Here is a 26,636-nt window from a genome sequence, read left to right on the forward strand (position 1 = left end):
AATGACCCCAAGCATACTTCCAAAGTTGGCAAAATGGCTTAAGGACAACAAAGTCAAGGTATTGGAGTGGCCATCACAAGGTCCTGACCTCAATCCCATAGAAAATTTGTGGGCAGAACTTAAAAAGTGTGTGTGAGCAAGGAGGCTTACAAACCTGACTCAGTTACACCAGCTCTGTCAGGAGGAATGGGCCAAAATTCACCCAACTTATTGTGGGAAGCTTGTGGAAGGCTACCTGAAAAGTTTGACCCAAGTTAAAACAATTTAAAGGCAATGCTACCAAATACTAATTGAGTGTATGTAAACGTCTGACCCACTGGGAATGTGATGAAAGAAATAAAAGCTTAAATAAATCATTCTCTCTACTATTATTCTGACATTTCACATTCTTAAAATAAAGTGGTGATCCTAACTGACCTAAGATGGAATTTTTACTAGGATTAAATGTCAGGAATTGTGAAAAACTGAGTTTAAATGTATTTGGCTAAGGTGTATGTAAACTTCTGACTTCAACTGTACATACTACCTCAACTACCTTGTACCCCTGCACATTGACTCGGTACCGGTACTCCTTGTATTCAGTCTCATTATTGCTATTTTATCTTGTTACTATTTCCTTTAAAAAACAAATGCAAATGTGTCTTACTTTTTAACTCTGCATTGTTGGGAAATGGCTCATAAGTAAGGATTTCACAGTAAAGTCTACACCTGTTGTTTTCAGTGCACGTGACAAATACAATGTTATTTGATTCTGTAGCAAATAAATAGGAGCTTGACAAACCTGGCGATGGTTAGTCATTTCCAGCCAGGGACATACATGTATTTTCTGTATTAGGTGGTGCAACAGAGTTTCACTTTCAAACTTGGCACAAGAGAAGCTAAAATTCCTATATTATTTTAAAAACATGGACCAACGCCATCATTGCATCAATGCTGGGTAATAAATTCTGCAGTCAAACATTGCCATTTTGCTACTATTTCTGTTAAGTCTACACATACAATCTGATGCATACCGTGGATATATCCAACCTATGCACCACACAGAACACAGAATGCATTGCAACTGCCTGTGCAAAGCAATGCTGCAAGGTAAACACAGTGTTCTCTCATCTACCCTACTGCAAGTGGTACTGATGCACCAAGTCTGGAACCAACAGGACCCTGAACAGCTTCTACCCGAACACCATAAGACTGGTAAATAGTTACCCAAATAACTACCCAGACTATCTGCATCCCTTTGAGAGACTGAATTTGACTCATCACATATGCTGCTGCTATTGTTTATTATATTTTTCTAGTCACTTTATCCCTACCTATAAGCACATATCTATCTCAATTACCTCGTGCCCCTGCACATCGACGCGAAACGGGTACCACATGTATATAGACAAGTTATCATTCATTACTCATTGTTTATGTATTCCTCCTGTTATTATGTTTCTGTTTTTCTCTACATTGTTGGGAAGGGAGCATAAGTAAGCATTTCACTGTTAGTCTACAGCTGTTGTTTGCCAAGCATGTGACAAATAACGTTTGATTTTGATTTGAATGTAGCCTTACTTCTGGTGTGCCAAATCGCAAGGACACTGTCGGTGTGATCGAGGCGTTAAGCGCTATGCTACTTCAAAGGTGTGTGAATAGCCGGATTCTTATTTGTTACTACTTCCGCCAAACATGCTAAACCAATCAGGTTAGGTTACATAGGTATTGGTGCGCTATATCCCGCCCTCACCTTTGCCATGCGGCCAATAGGCCAACTCCCCTGGGAGCTTGACTGAAAGTAAGCGGCTGGATCTTACACAGGTAACTCAGAAAAAATAGCGAGGCAGAAAAAACAATTCTGGGCTTGTCATGGAGTTCGTGTGAAAGACAACAGGGATTTTTTTCCCAATTTTCTTTACCAGTTAAACCAGTATCTCTGGATAGAACACGCTCAAGTACTTGATCAGGTAGAGTCTTTGGTCGAAATCTCCTTCGTGTCCTCTTGAAAATAATCTTTCTTTCCCCCTATTCGTTTACTTGACTTCAATTGAATTTCCAGACCTTTTGTTTGCTTCTCTTATCACTGGAAAAAGGTGGACCCTCGTGTTATTTTTATTTCATCTTTGCTTTTAATTGTAGTTTTTACCCTTGTGGTCCCTGATGGCTTCGCACAGTGATACTCTGGTGGTGTTCTTTGGGGCAACAGCTGGTGCAAATGGGGGTAAACTGGGTTCGGATGAGAGGGAAATAATTCTCTTGGTGTGGCAAATTGTGGATCTACATGAGAAAAAGGTACGGACTTTCTCACCCGTTGTAAAGGTTTCTTCTGGACTTTTTAGTGTTTTTGTGTCTAAGTAGTGGATTCATGTTTTAACTTGACAGCTGACATATTAATCAACAAAGGTACGCGTTCTGTAATTATTTGTGGGTCACAGTTTTAAAATAAAAGTGCGCATGGGCCTCAACTAATCCAACCGATATGCTCATGGGTGTGTAACCTACACCTGTCAGTTTTAACTTCAGTGAAATGCTTTAAATATAGGTTGAAAGAAAGCATACCTTTTAGTTATATGTCAACGCCTTGACATTGGCAACTGTGTGTTGACAATTAACTGCTTTGTTTGACAATTAACTGCTTGTTTGATGGTTTGAGTTCATAAAATTGGCCTGTCACGTTTAGTGCTGACTTGGGAAATTAGTTGCGTTTTCACCAAGCTGTACTCTGTACTTTATAACTAAAATGGGTGGCACATGCCGTGGTGAAACACCGATTCCGTTCACAGGTTGGGAAACTTCAGAGACGTCTTGTGAAGCCCGACTCTTTGGAGTTGACAGACCAGAGTAAAGAGGAGACTGGGCTGTCTGTGGACGAACTCTACAAGGCTGAACCTCTGGACAAAGTTCTGCAACAGGTGAGACTGATTAGGCTACTGGTGAAGATTCCTGTTCAGGCCCTAAAACATTTTAAAACTCATCTGGAGTCTTGTCCTTTGCTTTCCTGCATTCCCAGACTTAAATATTTTAAAACTGACTCCAAAGAAAAGCTTAAGATGCTGAACAAAGCATTTAATCTCTAATATGATAATAGCGAACTTTAACTGGCAAAAACAACCATGCATGATAAGACTGACAGCATTCAAATGGTCTTTGTCGCAATCCACCTGGAGGGAGATAACAGGATGAAGCTTTAGGTAAATGTCAAGGTGTGTCGATTTGTTTTTTCAACAAATGGAAACCCCTGAAAGGTATCTGACCTTTATAAATTCTTCCACTTGGTTTGGCTGCTGTTAGGCCTATTAAACTCTTTGACAGGCCGTGAGTAGTTGCATCCAAAATGTACCCTATTCCCTATAGTGCACTACTTTTGACCAGAGCCCTATGAGAATAGGGTGCCATTTGGGACCGGCTCAGTGTAGTTGCTGGTTTGAGTAGGCTTGCTTGGCTAAGCAGCGACTGCCGTGGGGTTGAGGGAGGGACGGGGAGGCAAGCAGGTCTAGTCTTGTCCCAGACTGATGCAAGCTGCTGACATCTGGAAGACTGAATGTTTAGCTGGGAATGCAAAGAAATACCCGTCCTGGGTAGAGAGGACGGAGAGAGAGAGAAAGTGGCCATAGCCCAGCACCTGTTTTCTCAGGCCAGGTAGTTGGGTAGAGAGGACGGAGAGAGAGAAAGTGGCCATAGCCCAGCACCTGTTTTCTCAGGCCAGGTAGTTGGGTAGAGAGGACGGAGAGAGAGAGAAAGTGGCCATAGCCCAGCACCTGTTTCCTCAGGCCAGGTAGTTGGGTAGAGAGGACGGAGAGAGAGAAAGTGGCCATAGCCCAGCACCTGTTTTCTCAGGCCAGGTAGTTGGGTAGAGAGGACGGAGAGAGAGAGAAAGTGGCCATAGCCCAGCACCTGTTTTCTCAGGCCAGGTAATTGGGTAGAGAGGACGGAGAGAGAGAGAAAGTGGCCATAGCCCAGCACCTGTTTTCTCAGGCCAGGTAGTTGTGAGATAAGGCAGTCTGTTCCTGTTTATGATGATCAGGATGTAAAAGTGTTTTCAGGTTCCACCTCCCCTGACAAAAGAAGGGCTTATGTTGCCAAACGTGTTTCTCAACTGCTCTGTCTGCCTGCAGTGTTGAGAGTATTTGTATGCACTCTGTAGGTAGGTAGTTATACCAAATCCCACCCCCAGCAGTATTTCAATCATTGAAAACCCCATATTACCAGGCTCTACGTGTGATTTTAGGGTTATGATTAGAGACGCTGTCTGACTCAGTGCTGTGGTCCTCTCCCATGCAACAAGCAGCTTTGTTGAAGTGACCAGTCCTTCCTCAACAACAACGTTTTGCAATAAGGCCCCTGAGGTTGACAGTGCTCTTACTGTTGTGACACAATATAGAATTAGAGTAGATCCGTACCGCAGGATGCTCTCTCACTGCTGATTTCTGATTGCTGAAGTCATCTGTAGTTTGAGTTTCTATACCAGCAAGCCATCCCAATTCATTTGTGTTGTGAGTCTGTGGACCCTTTAAAGATTAACTAGAACAATCCATTTTTTACTGGCTTACCTCTGGCTGCTAGGTCACTTTCTCTTGCCATTGGTCAGGTTTAGTTTATTTGTCTCTATTGATTTAAGCCAGGCAGTCAGTGGAGGAATGGAGATAAAGCTACATTCAGCTAATGTGAGTCATAGGAGAGACTGCCTTTGGGGTTGTAGGTAGGAATAGCTAACTAACCTAGCAGAGACCATATCTCAGTGGACCTGTCAATGTCATAAGGCCAGAGTAGCCAAGCCAAGGACGCAGATTTGTTTTCTTTGGTGAAAGATTTATTCAGTCTGAGAAAAATGGAGATGGAGATTAGAACTGGGCTGCACCCTTTCCATTTGGGGGGGGGGACTTAAAATACCTACTGTTCCTTGTGGGCTTGTAGCCTGCCTTCCAATCAGCATATCAACCAGTTTCTCTCCCTAAGATTGAGTTTATAAAAAGTCAGAATCCTGTTGTAGTTTCTCTAACTGTTCTCAGATCAATGGGTTTGTCTTGAAGACATTTGTGGTTTGGACTTATTGAACCCCAGTCAGTCCTAGGCCCTTGCTTATTAGGGCCAGTATTGAGTGTGAAGAGCCTCAGATCAGTGCCGTGATAGTACACAGGCTCTGACTTGCTCTGTGCCAGGGACCCTGGAGCAAAGTGTGTTCAGCTCTCTGTGCTGCTAAGTCTCTCTCATAGGTGGGGCAGCGTTACCCTGTTCCAGGTTGTGAAGGCACTGGGGCAGGTGCACAGCAGAAGCAGATAATGAAAGATAAAGTGCCAGCAGCAATAAAACACTCCCTCTGTCTTCTCCCTTCCCGCTCTCCAACATCATTGTACCTTGTAGAGAACAAGCCAGAGGATCCTGTACAGAGCCAGGATTGCAAACATCTAATCTCCACAGTCCAGTCATAAAGTGACTAAAGTTTGGGACAGTGGTGTGACTGTAACAGGCCTAGCCATGAGTACTGCCTGGTACTCTCTACTCCCTTATAGTGAGCCTCATCACCACCCCTGCTCTACTCCTCTCCATGGGTCCAGCCTCAACACCATGCAAACACACCAGCTATAGCTTATACCACAGAGCAAACACAGATGGGGCCAGGTTTAAGGGTAAACTCCTACCTCATACTCACCCATGGCACAGTGCAGCAGAGAACCACCCACCCTCCCAATGGGGAAAATGAAACCAATGGTAATCAATGAATGGTTTGGCTGGCTAGGTCAGGTATATTACAGTGACCGTCTATGCACGTTCTCATTTGTTGCATGTTGACATTTCATATTCTGGCAGCCTTGCTGCTAGTGTTGGCATATTTATCAATACCTGTTTCCTTTGTTATGCCTGTCCTGTTGGACATGTTTGCTCTAATAGTATGCTGGTTTGGCAGAGAGGATAGAGTAAAGGGTGTGTCGCTTAGTTCCTTGAAACCATTTGTTTCTATTCCTAATCCTGCTGGTTGTACAAGGTGAGGCTGCATAGATGTGAAAACAGCCATGAGCTAACAAACACCACACCTCACCCACCATGCATTAGTCTGAACACAACTACCTTCACATCCTGGTCTGTTCCTGCTTGTACGTGTGTGTGTGTGTGGAGAGGGTTCTTGGTAACAAAACAAATGTGATAGATATTTGCATGTCTGTCTGAGGTGACAGAAGAATGTTTAATATCCGATGGCTTCTGAGAATGCTGCTCTACCCACCGAAACAGAGCAATAATTTTGAATTCCACAGCGCCACAACTTGTTTGGTCTGTTTTGTTCCTCTCTTTGTCACATACTCAACTGTGTCGGTCAAGACTTTCCTTGACTAATATTTGTCCTATTATCTATGGGACTACTTAAATGACTGGGTTCTATACCATAGATGTTACAAGATACATTACAGTGTCTGTTGATACCCCTATGACATACACTGTGTATCATCTGTCATGGCTCCCAGATGGTGACTCATTGACCTCTGGATCCTTGGCAGCCAGTCTTTTCAGAGAAAGCCAGTCAGTAGTCTTAGGGGCCTACAGTGAGGGGGAAAAAGTATTTGATCCCCTGCTGATTTTGTACGCACCAACTGTTGTCACCTTCTCACCAAGCTGCTTGGCGATAGTCTTGTAGCCCATTCCAGCCTTGTGTAGGTCTACAATCTTGTCCCTGACATCCTTGGAGAGCTCTTTGGTCTTGGCCATGGTGGAGAGTTTGGAATCTGATTGATTGATTGCTTCTGTGGACAGGTGTCTTTTATACAGGTAACAAACTGAGATTAGGAGCACTCCCTTTAAGAGTGTGCTCCTAATCTCAGCTCGTTACCTGTATAAAAGACACCTGGGAGCCAGAAATCTTTCTGATTGAGAGGGGGTCAAATACTTATTTCCCTCATTAAAATGCAAATCAATTTATGTTTTTGACATGTGTTTTTCTGGATTTGTTGTTGTTATTCTGTCTCTCACTGTTCAAATAAACCTACCATTAAAATTATAGACTGATCATTTCTTTGTCAGTGGGCAAATGTACAAAATCAGCAGGGGATCAAATACTTTTTTCCCCTCACTGTGTCTGACCGGCCCATCATAGCCAATGAGCTTCCTGTGTGTATCAGTCCTTCCCTAACCCAGATGTTATCACAGCATGGGGAAATGTAGTGTACCAGGCCCTGAGGTGGCATGGTATCCCACAGCTCCACGTGGCAAGACAGACCTGTCCAACAATAACCCAGCATCCTGGTCCCGGTCACCACGAGAACTCAAACATCTCATCCCTTTTAGGGTGTGATAGATTCAGGATAGCTGTAGACAATAGATGCAATGAAGGGTTCAACAAAACTCTTTTGTAGTCTCAATACAATGCATATGATGGTATAGGGGGCCTAGTGTTTTATCCAGTGTGATGGTGTTTGTGGGTAACGGCAAGTGAGTTGAAATAAGAGCCCCTCATTAACATAATTATTTCCCTCAAGTTGAACTCCCGGGTGGCGCAGCGGTCTAAGGCACTGCATCACAGTGAAAGTGGTGTCACTACAGTCCCTGGTTCGAATCCAGGCTGTATCACATTCGGCCATGATTGGCAGTCCCATAGGGCGGCGCATAATTGACCCAGCGTCGTCCGGGTTTGGCCGGGGTAGGCCGCCATTGTAAAAAAAATAATTTGTTCTGAACTGACTTGCCTAGTTAAATAAATCTCCTTGTGTAGATTAGTGAGAGCCTGGCGGGGGGGTCATGTTCAGTAGGGCGAAGACATTTTGAATTTGGGAGGTACCGTTTGAACTTGACCAATGGGGACACAGATTTAAGCTTTCCGTTGCAAATCATTTTCCTATGGTGTGCCCTACTGAACAGCACCCATGGCTCCTCTCTCGGGCAGTTGAGTCGCCAGCTGTTGAGAGGTCATGTATATATCTCCTGGCTCTCTGTGAAGAATGCTCTAACATGCACCAACACACACTCTTAATGTCTGGAGGCTGGAGGTCGTATGTGCGCATGTGCGTCACTAAAGACCATTAGATCTTCTGGACAGATAACGTGATAAGTAGTAGCTAAACAAACCACAAATTGGTGAATAGTTTATTAGAAATGGAAAGAGTATTCGAGAAGTGTTGCCTATTTGATGTGGGCTAAATTGAGCCATTTTTTTACTTTCAGTATCAGTCCGTCAAGGGAAATCTAGTTTTCTTTCTAACAAAGATATCTACATATATTTCAGGATGTTGTGTATCAGAATTCATAACTGTTTTGAGAACACAACTTGTCCAAAAAGTGGTTTCTTGGCATAACTTAAATTGAGCCACGGAACAGGGTATGTTAAGCCACCTACACATTTTTGAACTGAATGAGGTATTACCACTACCTTTTTTTAAAACCATGCCCATCTTTATTTCCTCAACACAATCAAAATAGCTTTTTTGTCTTTTAACACAGGCTTAACACCTAACAAACACTTGAGCTCATAGACTGGAGCTCTCTGTTAAGGGTGTCAGTTATTTATTTTACTGTCGCAGCCGACGTATATTCTGTTGCGTTGTCAGCGTACATAGACACACATGCTTTATTAAAGGTCACTGGAATATCATTAGTGAAAACAATAATGGCCTAAGCCAGCTGCCTTGCGGTACACCACACTCAACCAAATTTGTTATAGAGGCTTCCGTGCTGGGTTTAGGACCTCATATTGAAGCTTGTAGAGACCCCAACTGATGTATAGAACAATCTTAAAATGACCTACTGTGGTTTAGACACAAGCATAATGAAACCTCTTAACACAATACATTAATTTGACTTGGTGAAAATATATTTTTTGGACCTAACTTGCTTACCACTTTTTCCATGTGGTTTCTTCCTTCAGACTCAATAAAATGATGACCTCTTCCTCAATATTTGATCAGATGATACATTTTGTGTATGGTTTCCTAGAAACAAGGGTGGCTCAACTTACCCCACTCTCCCCCAATAGACAGGATACCAAAACTATATCCTCAAAGAAGGAAGCCAGCCTAGCTAGAAATACAATTGTCAGCACTAACTGGCAAATTGGAGAGGTCAATTTGTTGGTTGAGGTGATGGTGCGATGTTATGTCTGACTGTTAAGACACCAGTAAAGTTTACACAACACTAGTAATGGGCCACATTAAATGCAATGATTATTACTAAACACAGACCTATTTGGGAGTCCCTGCTGTGGGGCTTGGTAAGTGTTTATAGGGGCTAGTGATTGGCGAACATTGTTTTATAGGAAGCGAAGCAGCGGCTGGTTTCTCTGGCTGGGGTTGGTTGTTTTCACCTTTCCTGTCTGGTTGTGACTGTTGGTCTAACTGCTAAGTGAAATCCTCCTTGTTCCAGGTGCTGATTAGCACCGCAATCCCTCTTGTCTGCTTCCTTGCTATGAAAACACCTGAAAAAAAACTATTCACATCTGTCAATCTCAGGATGCCTCCCTACCTGTTCTTCCCCCAGAAAACACAAACCTACCTGTTCAGGGAACTTGTTCGTACCAGTAGGCTTATTTAAAGACTTGGCCTATTTAAAGTGTTAAAGGTTAGAAGCACTGTGCTAATTCTTATGGGATAGAACACCCTGAGCACTATTATTTTAAAACAAACCAAGCATAAAAACCTTTGTAGTTTGCTGCAGCAGAGCATAATTAATCAGTACTGTGTTACTCTGTGGTTTTTCAGAGGTGACATTGGCACCCCCATGTTTGTCTGCTGGGCACAAGTGGTTTACACTGAATCTTTAAAAGACCATACGGAGCTACTTGGCTGATAACTAAAAGTATGACTTTACTTTGTTGGTTTTGTTGTGTGTGTGTGTGACTCATTGTATGTTCTCACAATAACTCTCCTCTTGTATCTTTCTTCATTCTCTCCCTACAGTTCCAGCAGTCAGTCTCAGCGGAGTTGAAGGCTCTGGGCAGAAGCTCCTACACACTGTGTGTCGACGGGCCCCTCATCATACGACAGGCCCTTCACCCTGAGGCCTCCAGGAAGGTATTGAGTGGCCCTTGATCTTGTAACCTACAATTTAGGGAAAATGTAGCAATTTTGATAGAAAATATAATTGCCCTTATTTTACTGACCTCGTTAGGGGAATTTCCACCACATATACAGTTGAAGTCGGAAGTTTACATACACTAAGGTTGAAGTCATTAAAACTCGTTTTTCAACCACTCCACACATTTCTTGATAACAAACTATAGTTTTGGCAAGTCGGTTAGGACATCTACTTTTATGCATGACACAAGTCATTTTTACAACAATTGTTTACAGACAGATTATTTCACTTGTAATTCACTGTATCACAATTCCAGTGGGTCAGAAGTTAACATATACTAAGTTGACTGTGCCTTTAAACATCTTGGAAAATTTCAGAAAATTATGTCATGGCTTTAGAAGGTTCTGATGGGCTAATTGACATCATTTGAGTCAACTGGTGGTGTACCTGTGGATGTATTTCAAGGCCTACCTTCAAACGTAGTGCCTCTTTGCTTGACATCATGGGAAAATCAAAAGACATCAGCCAAGATGTCAGAAAAATACATTTTAGACCTTCACAAGTCTGGTTCATCCTTGGGAGCAATTTCCAAATGCCTGAAGGTACCACATTACATTTAAGTCATTTAGTAGACGCTCTTATCCAGAGCGACTTACAAATTGGTGCATTCACCTTATGATATCCAGTGGAACAGCCACTAAACATTCATCTGTACAAACAATAGTACGCAAGTATAAACATCATGGGACCACGTAGCCGTCATACCGCTCAGGAAGGAGACGCGTTCTGTCTCCTAGAGATGAACGTACTTTGGTGCGAAATGTGCAAATCAATCCCAGAACAACAGCAAAGGACCTTGTGAAGATGCTGGAGGAAACGGGTACAAAAGTATCTATATCCACAGTTAAACGAGTCCTATATCGACATAACCTGAAAGGCTGCTCAGCAAGGAAGAAGCCACTGCTCCAAAACCACCGTAAAACAGCCAGACTACAGTTTGCAACTGCACATGGGACAAAGATCGTTCTATTTGGAGAAATATCCTGCGCAATGATGAAAGAAAAATAGAACTGTTTGTCCATAATAACCATCGTTATGTTTGGAGGAAGCTTGCAAGCCGAAGAACACCATCCCAACCGTGGAGCACGGGGGTGGCAGCATCATGTTGTGGGGGTACTTTGCTGCAGAAGGGACTGGTACACTTCACAAAATAGATGCCATCATGAGGAAGGACAATTATGTGGATATTTTGAAGCAGCATCTCAAGACATCAGTCTGGAAGTTCAAGCTTGGTCGTAAATGGGTTTTCCAAATGGACAATGACCAAAGTTGGCAAAATGGCTTAAGGATAACAAAGTCAAGGTATTGGAGTGGCCATCACAAAGCCCTGACCTCAATCCTATAGCAAATCTGTGGGCAGAATTGAAAAAGCGTGTGCGAGCAAGGAGGCCTACAAACCTGACTCAGTTACACCAGCTCTGTCAGGAGGAATGGGCCAAAATTCACCCAACTTATTGTGGGAAGGTTGTGGAAGGCTACTCAAAATGTTTTACCCAAGTTAAATAATTTAAAGACAATGCTACCAAATACTAATTGAGTGTATGTAAACTTCTGACCCACTGGGAATGTGATGAAAGAAATAAAAGCTGAAATAAATCATTCTCTCTCCTATTATTCTGACATTTCACATTCTTAAAATAAAGTGGTGATCCTAACTGACCTAAGATGGAATTTTTACCAGAATTAAATATCAGGAATTGTGAAAAACTGAGTTTAAATGTATTTGGCTAAGGTGTATGTAAACTTCTGACTTCAACTGTACATGCATACACACACACACACACCTACCGTTCAAAAGTTTGGGGTATCTTAAATTTACTTGCTTTTGAAAGAAAAGCGGCTTTTTTTGTTGTTGTCGAATTGTCTATAAACATCAAATTGATCAGAAATGCAGTGTAGACATTCTTTATGTTGTAAATGACTATTGTAGCTGGAAACGGCTGATGGGGGAAAAAAAGGAACATCTTCTTAGGCGTACAGAGGCCCATTATCAGCAACCATCACTCCTGTGTTCCAATGGCACATTGTGTTAGCCTTTAAAAATTATAAACTTGGGTTAGCTAATTTGATCATTAGAAAACCCTTTTGCAATTGTTTGCACTGCTGAAAACTGTTGTCTTGATTAAAGAAGCAATAAAACTTGCCTTTAGACTTGAGTATCTGGAGCATCAGCATTTGTGGGTTCGATGACGGGCTCAAATGGCCAGAAACGAAGAACTTTCTTCTGAAACTCATCAGTTTCTTGGCAATTTCTCGCATAGAGCCTTCCTTTCTCAGAAAAAGAATATACTGAAGATCTCGTACAACGCTGTGTACTACTCCCTTGACAGAATAGCACAAACTGGCTCTAACCAGAATATAAAAAGTGGGAGGCCCCGGTGCACAACTGGGCAAGAGGACAAGTGCATTAGTGTCTAGTTTGAGAAACAGCCATTTCCAGCTACAATAGTCATTTACAACGTTAATGTCTAGACTGTATTTCTGATAAATTTGTTATTTTAATGGACAAAATAAATTATTTCAAATACACAGACATTTCTAAGTGACCCCAAACTTTTGTGTGTATATATGTGTTTATTTATTTTATTTTTATCAGTCTCTTGGACTTTGTTTAGGTGAAGTAGGCACAATGCTATAATTCATTCCAGATAATAAGTCTTTGGTATTTGTTTGTGTATGTTCTTTACATTTTACCCTTTAGCCACATGTGTAAATTGTAATTCCTGGGTCACAGTTAGTAGTATTTCTCCTGTGCTTGTGTTGAGCGGTAACGTTATATTCTGCCCAGGAATGCTAGCTATCCACACAATCATCCGGAGATTGCATCATGTCCTCTTTTTTTCCGCTTTATCTCATCCCCTCTTTGTTCACCTCTTTGTGCCACCTATTCCTGGCTCCCTCCTTCATTGCATCACTCCTATTATCCCTTCTTTTCATCAGGTCTGTCTACAGAGAGTACGCTACTCTTCAGTGAATGTTGAATGGACTAATGACTGACCTACCTGTTGTGTGTCTGTGTTTCAGAACCTGGTCCTGCCAGAGTGTTTCTACTCCTTTGTGGATGTAAGGAAAGAGTTTCACAAATGTTGTCCCAATGCTGGACAGGTCCAGGACCTAACACTGCCCTATATCCTAGAATGTAAGTTGGAGTTAGATTAAATGTAATTTCAGTCAACACTTTTGATGTTCCTAGTACTTATATAAATGACTGATAAAACATCCTTACATGTGTGTAGATGTGTGCATCCCAGAACTTCCCCTGTCAGAGCAGGTGATGGGGCTGAAGGAGGTGAGGTGTATGGTCCAGCTCTGCCTGCACATCCTGGCTGAGCCATACAGTAAGTCTATACATCTCTCTCCTCTTTTGCTGTCGCATTTTCCCCCGCTCTCTCTGTGCCAGTCCCACCTGGCCACCCCACAGCCCTGTCAATCTCTTTACGCTAGGTGGCTAACAGGAATGCTGCTGAAGTTGCAGGCTGGCAGGCCAGACCTGTTGAGCATGAAACAACCTGGCAGCGTGGAGCAACACTGAAAAACATTTGTTGTATTGTTCAATCTGAATATAAGTGAAGTCGATTGGCTTCTGTTGGTGTATCCAATGTCAAGTCTAATGTGAAGTTATTTTTTATCAGTATGGTCCTTTTGATTGTAAATGTGGATAGAAGTTTGATCCATACTGTAAATTAGTGTTTGAATCTCTTGCAGACCACAAATTCTCATGCTTTGAAGCTGTGAAGTACAAGCTTGAATCGGGAGCATGGTATGTATATTCTCAGTGCATCGACTCCATGTTACCTCACTCAACCATGAGGTTGTGTGGCCGCGTCTCTATACTAAACCTGTTGTTTAGTGTTTTACTGTAGTTGAAGCCTAACCAACCGTCCCTCCCATGTTCAGAGCCAGGCTCGCAGCATTGATTACAGCAACAAGGGAAACCACAAGCGTGTCATTAAACCACTCCAACTTTGCCATTAAGTACTTAACTGGCTATCCAATAGCACCACACAAATCCCACTACGGTGTCCAATACCCATTGCCCTGACAACCCCTAGCATGTGTGTTTCCGTGTTAGAGTACTGTGAAGTAGACGGTTAAACTGCATAAGTCCCAGTTTTTACCATGTCTCTCTCTGACGAAGACAACTTACTGAAACACTTTGGTTTTTAACAATATAGAAGTACTATTCAAGTCCATTTACATTGTCTTCAAGAGTTTCTGAACATTACTTTCTCTCTGTCTCATGCAGCATTGAGTTTAGTGTGTAACCGTTAAACACCATTCCCCATGTTGACTGTGCCCCCCTGGTTTGTCCCCTGCAGCAGTAAGACCGAACCAGTGGACAGTGAGACAGTGATCAGAGCCAGGGGGTTGCCATGGCAATCCTCTGACCAGGACATCGCCCGCTTCTTCAAGGGCCTCAACATCGCCAAGTATGTTACTAAAACATGACTGTGTGTGTCGTGATTAAGCCACGGTTCCACTGAGAATTGGCGACTAATACCCACAGGAAGTTGTACCTGCAGCTTCGTCTCCATAGAGGGTCAAATTGTTCTGACCTTTCCTCCAACCTCTCCCTGTGTATTTCTAGGGGTGGTGTGGCCCTCTGTCTGAACGCCCAGGGCAGGAGGAACGGCGAAGCCCTGGTTCGGTTCATCAACCAGGAGCACAGAGACCTGGCCCTGGAGAGACACAAACACCACATGGGTAGCAGATACATTGAGGTCAGCATCCGTATAACACAGCAGCCCCTACATCTAACACAGCCATACTAATGCTGTTGCATCACTTATGGATCCAATACCGTTACAGCATCAGCTATACAGCCAATACTGTTAGAGGAAAAAACGGTCATGCTTTCCAACTGTAGCACAATGCATGTTGCGTTGGTCAGATGAAAGGCTGATTTAGAGTTGCTAAAAGTCTCTTTTCATCCTCACAGGTATACAAAGCCACAGGAGAGGAATTCCTCAAGATCGCTGGAGGTCAGATTTCAGACTTTTTTTTCCCCCCTTCCCTCCCTTCCCTTGACTAGAGGGACTCTCCCTGTTCCTCTGCCCTGTACCGCTCCGGTTCTCTGGCTTATCCTGGGGGAATGAAAGGTGCTTTGTGAGCCTCACCCTCACCCCTCAGAGGCTAGTTGGAGGAAGGTAACTTTACCCCTGGCCGACAGTGTCTCACCTCATCCTCCCGGCGGCCAGTGAAAGGCCCAGCTCAGCGCCATACAAAGGGGGTGTGAATAGACAAAGAGCAGAGCTGATACAGGAGAGCGTGCATGGGGGGAGACTAGTGTCTGTCTGGACTCTAGCCAGACGATTGGAGATCAATAATATAATATCTGTCAAGACATTGGACTTTCAGCAGATACTGTGTGCCCTAGACTCTGACTCACTGCTCTTGTTTTAATGTCTACTCTTGTATTTTAAAGTGATGTAATGCATTTTATCATTTTATTTATTAGTGGCAATAAGCAACAATCATTTGCATGTTAAAGGGACCAAGTAATTAGCTAAAGGTCTTACTTCTCACTTATAGTTAACTCTGTTTCCTCTCCCTCTGTGTGACTGTAGGCACGTCCAACGAAGTGGCCCAGTTCCTGTCCAAGGAGAACCAGGTGATCATCAGGATGAGGGGTCTTCCCTTCACCGCCTCTCCCCAGGACGTGTTGACCTTCCTGGGGGCCGACAGCCCCGCGACAGACGCCAGCGACGGCCTACTCTTCGTAAAGTACCCTGACGGGCGGCCCACAGGCGACGCCTTCGTCCTGTTCTCCTGTGAGGAGTACGCTCTGAACGCCCTGAAGAAACACAAGCAGATCCTGGGCAAGAGATACATTGAGCTGTTCAGAAGCACTGCAGCGGAGGTCCAACAGGTAAAACACAGCACAGTCACTGTTTTTAGGTGTAGTAGACAGTCACTGAGGTAGAGCTGTTCAGACGCACTGCTGAGGTCCAACGGGTACAGTGTAGTAGAATGTAGAGCTGTTCATAAGGACTGCAGGTGAGGTGCAACTGGAATGGCATCTAGGAACTCGATGGGGTTTCTTTACTATTTAACCTACTATCAGATGCATCAAGCTATTCACTTGTACTGCAGCCAAGGTGCAACAGTTATATTATAGTAGACAGTCACTGTGAGGTAGAGATGCATAGAGCGTTTTAAAGTACAGATGAGGTCCAACAGGTACAGTGTTCTAGGCACTGCCTGTCACTTGAGATCATTTCTTTGGAAAGGAGGACTACTGGAGATGAACCTCTTTCTCCATATTTAACCAGTTCTCTTAATTTGTTGTGCAATGACTTGTCTTTACAGTGTAAGACATGACTAAAGTTGAAGGACTATATGTGACCCAGCATAGAATGTGGTCCCCATGAGTCGGTTGGCTGGAGGATGGTGCTCGTGTCGTGACACCAGTTTGTTTGACTATTAGATCAAAGCCTCTTGTAAATGACCGTCAACATGACTCAACAACACAGAGAAACACAGCAATATAATGAAGTCAGTGCCGACTTTGTCGTCTGACCTTTTGACCTCTGTCCTCTTAGGTCCTGAACCGTTACATGTCCACCCCTCTGATCTCCACGCTGCCCTCCTCTTCCATGGTTCCCATGCCGGTCTTGGCCACGCCCCCCTACCTGGCGACTGGCAGCACACGGGACTGTGTCCGTCTGCGAGGTCTACCCTACACCTCTGCTATAGAGGATATACTGGAGTTCATGGGAGAACACACTATTGATATTAAACCACATGGAGTTCATATGGTGCTCAACCAACAGGTACTGGTACACACACGCCATGGTACTTTCAGCCGTCTTATATTAAATACTTAGTGTAGATGAAGTGATGGGTACAAGCCGAGGATTCGGAAGCAGCTCTACACTATTGAGATGCGACCAAAGTTCCCACCCTAACCCTTCCATCAGAGCATCAGTCGGATCTCTAACCTCCTTCTCCTCTCCAGGGTCGTCCCTCAGGTGACGCCTTCATTCAGATGAGGTCAGCTGACAGGGCGTTCATGGTGGCCCAGAAGTGCCACAAGAAGATGATGAAGGACCGCTATGTGGAGGTGTTCCAGTGTTCTACTGAGGAGATGAGCTTCGTCCTGATGGGAGGAACACTCAACCGCAGCGGCCTGTCCCCTCCACCCTGCAAACTACCCTGTAAGTCCATAATAGACCTAGCTCAATCGCTGCGTGTCCCATTGATGTTTCAGAACATATCACATAAACAGGAGAATATGTAGCAAGGACAACAGGACTGTGGAAGTAGCTTTCAGAAATGCTTGTTTATTATTAAAACGGACATGTTTCAGTCAGGGTTATGCCTTTTTTAATGGTTTGTTCAGGGAACATATTACACAGGCAGGGTTAGCTGTAGTAATAATGCCCTCCATATTAGTTGTATAATGTAGGGGGATGTAACACACCCATTAACTCTGAAGGGTTTGTTTGCATACACATGGTTAAAGTGGGTGTGTCTATCTATCCCAGTGTACTTTGTTCTATTAGTGCCCTGTTGCTATAGAGATTCGATTCCTGCTTATCATATCACTAGAAGGCAGTGCACACTCTTGGTATGGCTATTGGCTGTTGTGAATTCTGATGGCCACACTTTGAGAGCAGTTGCTCAAATGGCTGTTTCTGTTTGCTGTTGACTTTTTCCCCATTTATTCAACCTCATGTTTGACAACTGTAATCTCACTGGCTTGACCTGGAGTTATGGCAGCCACTCACTCGGGTTGCCAGGTTGGTATCAGAGTGTACCTGGGAACGCTCATTCCCACAAGGTCACTCGGCACCTTCAGCCCAACAAGGTAACTTGAGTTGCCAGATTGGTTTGGGGAGTGTACCTGCAAACCCACCCTCAGCCCACAAGGTCGTCTGACTGTGTTTTGTGGCAATGTGGGAACAGACCCATACTGCCTGTGTGTGTGTAAATACACTACCTCCCTCCGTCCCTCACTGTGTTTATGTTGTAGGGTTAGGGTAACACCAAGGACAGACTGGAGCAACTTTCTGAGTAGAATACTACATTGAGGCTTTTATGTGACTAACGTATACAGTCTTATCAATCATATGAAAAACTAGAGTATTTCCTAGCCACCATGCTTCTGCATTCCTTGCTCTTTGGGGTTTTAGGCTGGGTTTCTGTATAAGCACTTAGTGACAGCTACTTATGTAAAAAGGCCTTTATACATACATTTGATGTTGTATGCTGCTGGGAGCTGTGTGATGGTTCAGCGTGATGTTTGATATGCAGGCTTAGGCATGATGGTGTAATAATATTGAGGTTATGATAAGGATCCAATGTTCCTGTGTAGTTGTATCTGAGATTCTGCACTTCGCTCTCTGTCCTCTCCCCAGGTCTGGCTCCTCCAGCCTATGCTGCGTTCCCTTCTCCTGCCATGCTCTCTGAGGCTGCTCTGTACCAGCCCCCCCTACTGGCCACCCCCAGAACACCCCAGCCCCCACTCAGCCCCCACCCCACCCTGGCCTACTACCCCCCACAGCACCACCCTGCACAGCTCTACATGAACATGAACATGAACTACACTGCATACTACCCCAGGTTAGTGTGAACTACACTGCATACTACCCCAGGTTAGTGTGAACTACACTGCATACTACCCCAGGTTAGTGTGAACTACACTGCATACTACCCCAGGTTAGTGTGAACTACACTGCATACTACCCCAGGTTAGTGTACAAAACACACAACCATTTCCCTCTAGTGTTTTGTCAATATTAACTGTACATCCTCTTTTGTCATGTGTGTTTCATGTATGTATGCAGTTCAAAGTGCCATGTTGGGTATTGATTTTAACACTGGAACATCTTCTGAATAATGTACACTTGCTTCCAAAGAAAGAAAAATGAATGTTTCTCTCTCGCTCTAGCCCCCCAGTCTCTCCCTCCACGATGAGCTACTTTGCGTCTCCTCCAGGGTCAGTAGCGTTAGCAGCCCAGCAGCCCCATGCCCAAGGCCACATTGCCTCTCCCATGATGCCCCAGCACAGCGCTCTAGTTAGGATGCAGGGTCTGCCCTACAACGCCGGGGTCAAAGACATCCTCAGCTTCTTCCAGGGATTCCAGGTCAGAACCTCCAATATGACCCCCACTACTAACCTCTCCTTTTCCCTCCATAGTCCCCTAAACAGTCCCTCCCTCCCTCTACCCCAGTCTCCTTAGTTCCAGTCTCCCCAGTCCCGCTCCTCAAACTCCATTGCAGTTTAATGTGTCTTGGTTGATTTCTTTGCCATTCTTTTTTTGTGTATTATCCCTTTGATATACAAAGATCCCACAATTTTACCATGCCAGCTTTTTTATAGGGGGTAAAACATGGCAAATTAAAAGCCACCTAAGACCCAGTCATGATTCCTGCATGTTCAGATGCTGTAACCAAAATATAGGTATTGGGTCTGTGTGATTGGTTCTCTGCTTTTTTTCAGGTAAATTCATGAACACTTCCATTGTTTTAACACCTCTCTAATTTGAAATGCAAATAGCCCCCATGGTTTAACAACATCCCTCCCAATTTGCCAGTTACTCCTTTTATACAGGTCAGTTAGTATACCTGCAAATGAGTTGGATATAAGGGGCTGTTTGAAAGGGGCTCATATAAACATTGCCTTGTGTATGGTACCTGTAAAAATACATCTTCTGTCTGATGTGGGTATATGTTTGTGCCTGTGTGACTGACGGTAGCAAAGCAGGATGTTCTGCTAGTTTTACAGGGTTTAGGAGCTGTCGGTTAGAGTCCTGCATCTGGTCAGCTCCCAGCGGTTGACCTGCAAAATAAATCAGCTAACGGGTGCAATGAAAAACTTATTTCAACCCATGGGTCGGCTCGCGGTTCAGAACAATTATTTTGCGGGTCGGAAGCAATTTTAAATCAAGATAATATATTTTTTTTACAAACCCTGGAGCTTATTTTGTTGCGAATTCCATTCTGTGAGCGCTGAGGCAGACATGTAGGCTACCAGTCATGCACGCAGTGGATCAGTGAACTAACTGTTCATTGTGTGGTGCTGAAACTTGTGTTTTATCCCCCCACGTGAATATGTTGCCAAGTGTACTTTTCCTGGGTAGCCTAGCTCATGTGAAAATGGCTAACGTAGGCCTAACCGGAGAAATAAAAAGAACGGTTATGAAATACACCATAGTGGAAACAGGTGCTGCACGAGTCATTGTTGACAAGGATAACAACCCGGTATATGGAGTGGCTACACAGCCAGCAAAACTTGCAAGCAGGTATTTGTTTAAGGTGGGCCAATTCAGTTTATTTTCAGTTAATTATTACGTTAATTCAGGCTTTCATTCATTTGGACCATACGCAGACCATATGAAGTTTAAACCGGTGCGCTGGTTAAAGTTTGAGTAGGCTATAGCCTATAAGTGTATTATTGCAGCCTATATTTGATTCTTGGAATTGTTTAAGTTTCAATTCAACGATTTGATTATCTAAACAATATTGAATGTAAAGGTTTTGTCAGCTATAGGCAATTCTATGCAGGTGGATCAGGTTGAGGAGAAAAATCTGATGTCAGATGGGCCTCTGAATTGGTTTGGGGCGGGTATGGCTCCAGAACTGACCCGTGTAGGACTCTCCTGTCTGTACAGTGTATGACTTGTGTTACATAAAATGTTATTGGTCGCGTACACAATTTGCAGATGTTATCACGGGTGCAGTGAAATGCTTATGTTTCTAGCTCCAACAGTGCAGTAATACAATACACACAAATGAAGAAATACCTGGACAAACTGCCAAATCCTTCTTATTCATTAATAGCATATTTGTATAATTCCCCCACCTCATGACAAAACCAGCTTTATGTTGAACTACAAGCCTGTAGGCAAACCCATCATTCAGAATTGAACAGTCAGTGTGCTCATATATATATTAGCTACCAGAATGCTTTACTGCAACACAAACCATGGTTCAGCACTGCAGCATATTCAATAAGGGACTTGTGCTCTCCCCTTTTCTTGCTTCTCCCTCATTGGCTGACTGGCTGAGTAGGTGGAGTGAGTCTACAGAGGAGGTATGAACTCTCACAGTACTGTGACTGACTGGGCTGGTTGGGCAGGTGTATTAGGTGTTCTAGCCTGAGGATACAGGGATGGGACTGAGGTGTTTTGGTTCAAGTTTTGGGTCTCTTTGTGCTCTTAAAGGTTTGTTTAGAAAAGTTTCTGCTGGTTTTTAATGTCGTGTGTGTGTTTTCCTCGGGGCTAACTCTACGCTCCCAGCATGTGAGAACACCTGACCAGTTACTGTAGGGCGTTACAGTCCTACACACCGTGTGTGTGTATATGCTAAAGAGAGAGTGTTGCTGAGTTCAGTCCTGACTCTTGGCTAAACACTGTAATCTCATCCTGACTGGTTATCCCCTGGTTTCTGGATCAGTTAGAAACGTGTTGTGCTGTCTCTGACTGAGCACTCAGTTTGGGTGAGAAACTGTTCAGAGTGGTGGATTGGTGTCTTACATTACACTTGTAGTGTATGCATGTACAGTTGAAGTCGCAAGTTTACATACACTTAGGTTGGAGTCATTTAAAACTTGTTTTTCAACCACTCCACAAATTTCTTGTTAACAAACTATAGTTTTGGCAAGTCGGTTAGGACATCTACTTTGCATGACACAAGTCATTTTTCGAACCATTGTTTACAGACAGATTAATTCACTGATCACAATTCCAATGGGTCAGAAGTTTACATACACTAAGTTGATTGTGCCTTTTAAACAGCCTATCAGAAGCCATGACATCATTTTCTGGAATTTTCCAAGCTAAGTGATGTCAATGATGACAAAGATTGTACTTTTTGGAGAAATGTCCTCTGGTCTGATGAAAGAAAAATAGAACTGTTTGTCCATAATGACCATCGTTATGTTTGGAGGAAAAAGGGGGATGCTTGCAAGCCGAAGAACACCATCCCAACCGTGAAGCACAGGGGTGGCAGTATCATGTTGTGGGGGTGCTTTGCTGCAGGAGGGACTGGTGCACTTCACAAAATAGATGGCATCATGAGGGAGGAAAATTAGGTGGATATATTGAAGCAACATCTCAAGACATCAGTCAGGAAGTTAAAGCTTGGTCGCAAATGGGTCTTCCAAATGGACAATGACCCCAAGCATACTTCCAAAGTTGTGGCAAAATGGCTTAAGGACAACAAAGTCAAGGTATTGGAGTGGCCATCAAAAAGCCCTGACCTCAAGAACATTTGTGGGCAGAACTTAAAAAAGTGTGTGCGAGCAAGGAGGCCTACAAACCTGACTCAGTAACACCAGCACTGTCAGGAGGAATGGGCCAAAATTCACCCAACTTATTGTGGAAGGCTACCTGAAATGTTTGACCTAATTTAAAGACAATGCTACCAAATACTAATTGAGTGTATGTAAACTTCTGACCCTCTGGGAATGTGATGAAAGAAACACAAGCTGAAATAAATAATTCTCTCTCCTATTATTCTGACATTTCACATTCTTAAAATAAAGTGGTGATCCTAACTGACCTAAGACAGGGCATTTTTACTAGGATTAAATGTCAGGAATTGTGAAACTGAGTTGAAATGTATTTGGCGACGGTGTATGTAAACTTCCGACTTCAACCATATGTATGTTCCAATGACAGTTTATAGGTGGGTTGTTGGGGACTTGTGGTGTGTATACATTTACATGTGATTGTATTTATGTGGTGTGTGTGTGTGTATATAATGCTCTACTGAGTCCCCCTGTCTGACTGTGACCCTCATTACACTGTAGTACTCTCCTGAAGACTACAGCAGCATGGTTCAGATGAGTCAGGGACAGACCAGGAGTCTGATCCAGCCCAAAGAGTGGCTCTGTCTGTAGGGAGACTAAGGTAAGTTACCAGCCTACCCTGTACCTCACATGGCCCCCGTCTGCCTGTCTGTCCACCTGCCTAACGTCAAATCAACAGTGTGCTCTAGAGTGAAACTTTCTGTTTCTCCTCCTCGCTCTCTCCCTTCCTCTTCCTCACTCTCTCCCTTCCTCTCCTCATCCATCTAGCCCTTAACCTGAGTGTGTTAACCTAGTGGTGTTCTTTCTGAGTTGATTAACACATTGCTAACCTGCTCCCACAGACTGATCAGAGGATTGCTTTTGGACTGTAGCTCTTCTAAAGGGAAGCATGCAGTACAAGGAATTGCATTGCCCTGTGGTTTCTCGTGTGACTCATCCAACTCTACTGGGTTGATCAGTTCAGGATCTCCTCCCTCCTTTGCCAGATTGTGGCCCCCTGGTGTTGGGATGGTGCTAATGACTGAGCGGTGTGGCTTCTATCCCCTCTGTGTCTCTCTCTCCGCAAATCTTTTCATCTCACTTCCATCTCCTGTGGTTTGTTGCCTCCAGCTCCAGCCGGACGCCATCCTCCTGTTGTACAACTTCAGCGGCCAGCGTAGCGGCGAGGCCCTGATCACCTTCCCCAGCGAGGAGTCAGCCAGGCGGGCCGTGTCCGAGCGCGCCAACCACCCCCTGTCTGGTCTCCCCGTCCGTCTGCTGGTGTGCTGCGACTGACCTCGACCAGCTGACAGCGACCATGGAGGGAGGAGTCGAGGACCGCAACTGCTGATTCCTTTTCTCCCTCGTCACTTCCTCTCCCTCCACTACTGATACACACACACACACACACACCTCCCCACACACAATCTGCCGACTCTCCTCCTCGTCACTTCCTCTCCCTCCACTACTGATACATACACACACACACACACACCTCCCCACACACAATCTGCCGACTCTCCTCCTCGTCACTTCCTCTCCCTCCACTACTGATACACACACACACACACCTCCCCACAAACAATCTGCCGACTCTCCTCCTCGTCACTTCCTCTCCCTCCACTACTGATACACACACACACCTCCCCACAAACAATCTGCCGACTCTCCTCCTCGTCACTTCCTCTCCCTCCACTACTGATACACACACACACCTCCCCACAAACAATCTGCCGACTCTCCTCCTCGTCACTTCCTCTCCCTCCACTACTGATACACACACACCCTCCCCACAAACAATCTGCCGACTCTCCTCCTCGTCACTTCCTCTCCCTCCACTACTGATACACACACACACCTCCCCACAAACAATCTGCCGACTCTCCTCCTCGTCACTTCCTCTCCCTCCACTACTGATACACACACACACCTCCCCACAAACAATCTGCCGACTCTCCTCCTCGTCACTTCCTCTCCCTCCACTACTGATACACACACACACCTCCCCACAAACAATCTGCCGACTCTCCTCCTCGTCACTTCCTCTCCCTCCACTACTGATACACACACACACCTCCCCACAAACAATCTGCCGACTCTCCTCCCTCTTAGCCTCTTTCTCAAGCTCCCTCTCAACATTCATACACAGACCGACAGACACCTCTCCCCACAGCACTAGGTTGTACACATATTTTATATATGATGCACATCCTCGTTCCTGTGTGTCTGGCACGAAGTGCCTTGTGTGAATACTTCCATAACATCCACCAACGATGCCAATGAAATGTACCACTCACCTAAAGCATGAAACCACTTCTCCCCTTGTTTTAGCTAAATGACAACTACAGCCCCACTATATAAGATGTTCATACCTTCAAACAAAATCCCTATTCCCCTGTGTCTGGTTTGTCAGTCTGAAAACACTACTGTATGTAGCCTACCGTGTGCATGTCTGCAAAAACGATGTATGTACTGTATGCATGTTAGTTGTAAATGATGTGCCTTCCAATGCTGGGCTGAACAGTGTAATAATAAATAAGAGCCATATAGACTGACTGTAACTGAAACTACTACTGTACTGGATAGAAGGGAAATCAGACGCTCGTTCCACTACTCCCTTTTCTAAAACTAGAAAAGACAAGGCCACTATGTACAGTAGTGAGAGCCAGTAACATGCTGGATGCTGAGCTTAATGACAGCTACTTGTGTAACAGTGTTTGTTTCTGCTGTGAAAGCATTTGTATGGCATGCCATTCTATTTAGAATAATATGTCCAAGTACTCTTTCTTTGTTACAATCAGAGTAGGCTAAGGCTCAAGTAGCTGAAGTCTCATTTAGTTCTGTTGTATACTAGCATGACAAATATTGATTCTTTGTTTAATCCAAAAAAACTCTTCCTAAGATGTAGATTTATTTAAATGTGAAAAGAGTTGGCTGTTGGTCTGCATGATCTTTAAGCAATATCCTTTATCCTTTAAAGAGAGTAGATCTCTGTGCCATCTGTTTTCTTCCAGACTATATTTTATAGAAAACTGCGGTCTTCTGTAGAGTGCTTTCCATTTTCCCTTGTTTTTGGACCGTCAAACTGTGTAAAGTGTGTGTGTGTGTGTGTGTGTGTATATATATATATATATATATATGCGCCCCGGATGAGTTGTTCCTGTGACTGGGCTGCTGAGAACACTCGTGTCTGGTTTCTCATCTTCGCTGTGCCTATATTACCCAGAGTGCAATAGCAGCCCCCTCTGTGGCTTAGCTGACCTCTGGTGGCTGATGGAAAACATGTTTTGTTTCTTTTAAGCAAGTTTGAGACTTGACTTGTATGAATTTAACTACTGTATGTGTATATAACTGTTTGAATAAATACATAACTTTATTTCCCCAGTGTTTAAATTGCCTTAATTTGTTCTGAACTGTATCAATTAAATTCTATCGAAGGAGTCAGACATTTTAGATGAGGCCAATATACAGTAGTCTGTGACATGGTGGATGGTGTGCTTATTGACAACTAACTTTTTTTGCTGTGAAAAGCATTTATGAATGTATGGCATAATGCATCAATGAAATGTATTTTTACACTGGATTGAACTGGACGACTTGTGGCGCAAAAAATGACTCGGATTGTTAATGGCACATACACGTTCATAAATAAGTTCTTCTAGCAATCCCTATTAGTAGGCTATTTGAAAGGCTGATCCAGTAAATTCTACATTTATATTCCAGTGTAGGTATGGATGACTCCAATGAAATGAGGCCCTGCGTAATAGTGATTTATTGCATATCAGTGATAAGGTGATCTCTTCAGGATCATCATCATTCCTCCCACACTACCAATTTATTTACACTGAACAAAAATATAAACATGTTTCATGAGCTGAAATAAAAGATCAAACATTTTCCATATGCACAAAAAGCTTTGTTTCTCAAATTTTGTGCACATGTTTACATCCTCGTTAGTGAGCATTTCTCCTTTGCCAAGATAATCCATCCACCTGACAGGTGTGGCAGATCAGGAAGCTGATTAAAGAGCATGATCATTACACAGGTGCACCTTGTACTGGGGAGAAAAGGCGACTAAAATGTCCACGACACAATGGCATTGATGTCTCAAGTTTTGAGGGAGCGCGCAATTGAACTGCTGACTGCAGGAATGTTAATTTCTCTAACATAAGCCACCAATGTAATTTTAGAGAATTTGGTAGTACGTCCAACCGGACTCACAACCGCAGATCATGTGTAAACAAGCCAGCCCAGGACCTCCACCTACGGGATCATCTTAGACCAGCCACCCGGACAGCTGATAAACTGGATTTGCACAACTGAAGAATTTCTGCATAAACTGTCTCAGTGAAACTCATCTGCGTGC

General features: G+C 43.8%; 1 protein-coding gene across 3 annotated transcripts; it reads left to right on the plus strand.

Annotated features, from left to right (window-relative positions):
* Nucleotides 1-1,749: 1,749 nt before the first annotated feature.
* Nucleotides 1,750-23,745, plus strand: LOC106562415 (epithelial splicing regulatory protein 2). 3 transcript variants are annotated; one of them, XM_014127288.2, is made up of 17 exons: nt 1,750-1,949; nt 2,122-2,274; nt 2,766-2,894; nt 9,858-9,971; nt 13,060-13,174; nt 13,272-13,373; nt 13,741-13,795; nt 14,355-14,465; nt 14,624-14,756; nt 14,975-15,017; nt 15,603-15,904; nt 16,578-16,808; nt 16,994-17,192; nt 18,396-18,600; nt 18,929-19,124; nt 22,793-22,892; nt 23,402-23,745. In XM_014127288.2, the coding sequence occupies exons 2-16, from the start codon at nt 2,143-2,145 to the stop codon at nt 22,880-22,882; spliced, it is 2,157 nt and encodes a 718-aa protein (XP_013982763.2). In that variant the 5' UTR covers nt 1,750-1,949; nt 2,122-2,142; the 3' UTR covers nt 22,883-22,892; nt 23,402-23,745. The 3 variants fall into 3 exon arrangements, with proteins under 3 accessions (XP_013982763.2, XP_013982764.2, XP_045545272.1); XM_014127289.2 differs by lacking the exon at nt 23,402-23,745 and adding an exon at nt 21,052-21,073 and having other exon boundaries at nt 1,780-2,274; XM_045689316.1 differs by lacking the exon at nt 22,793-22,892 and having other exon boundaries at nt 1,780-2,274.
* The last annotated feature ends 2,891 nt before the right edge of the window (nt 23,746-26,636 follow it).

Source organism: Salmo salar, chromosome ssa11 (assembly GCF_905237065.1).
Source record: "Salmo salar chromosome ssa11, Ssal_v3.1, whole genome shotgun sequence".
Taxonomy (NCBI): Eukaryota; Metazoa; Chordata; class Actinopteri; order Salmoniformes; family Salmonidae; genus Salmo; species Salmo salar.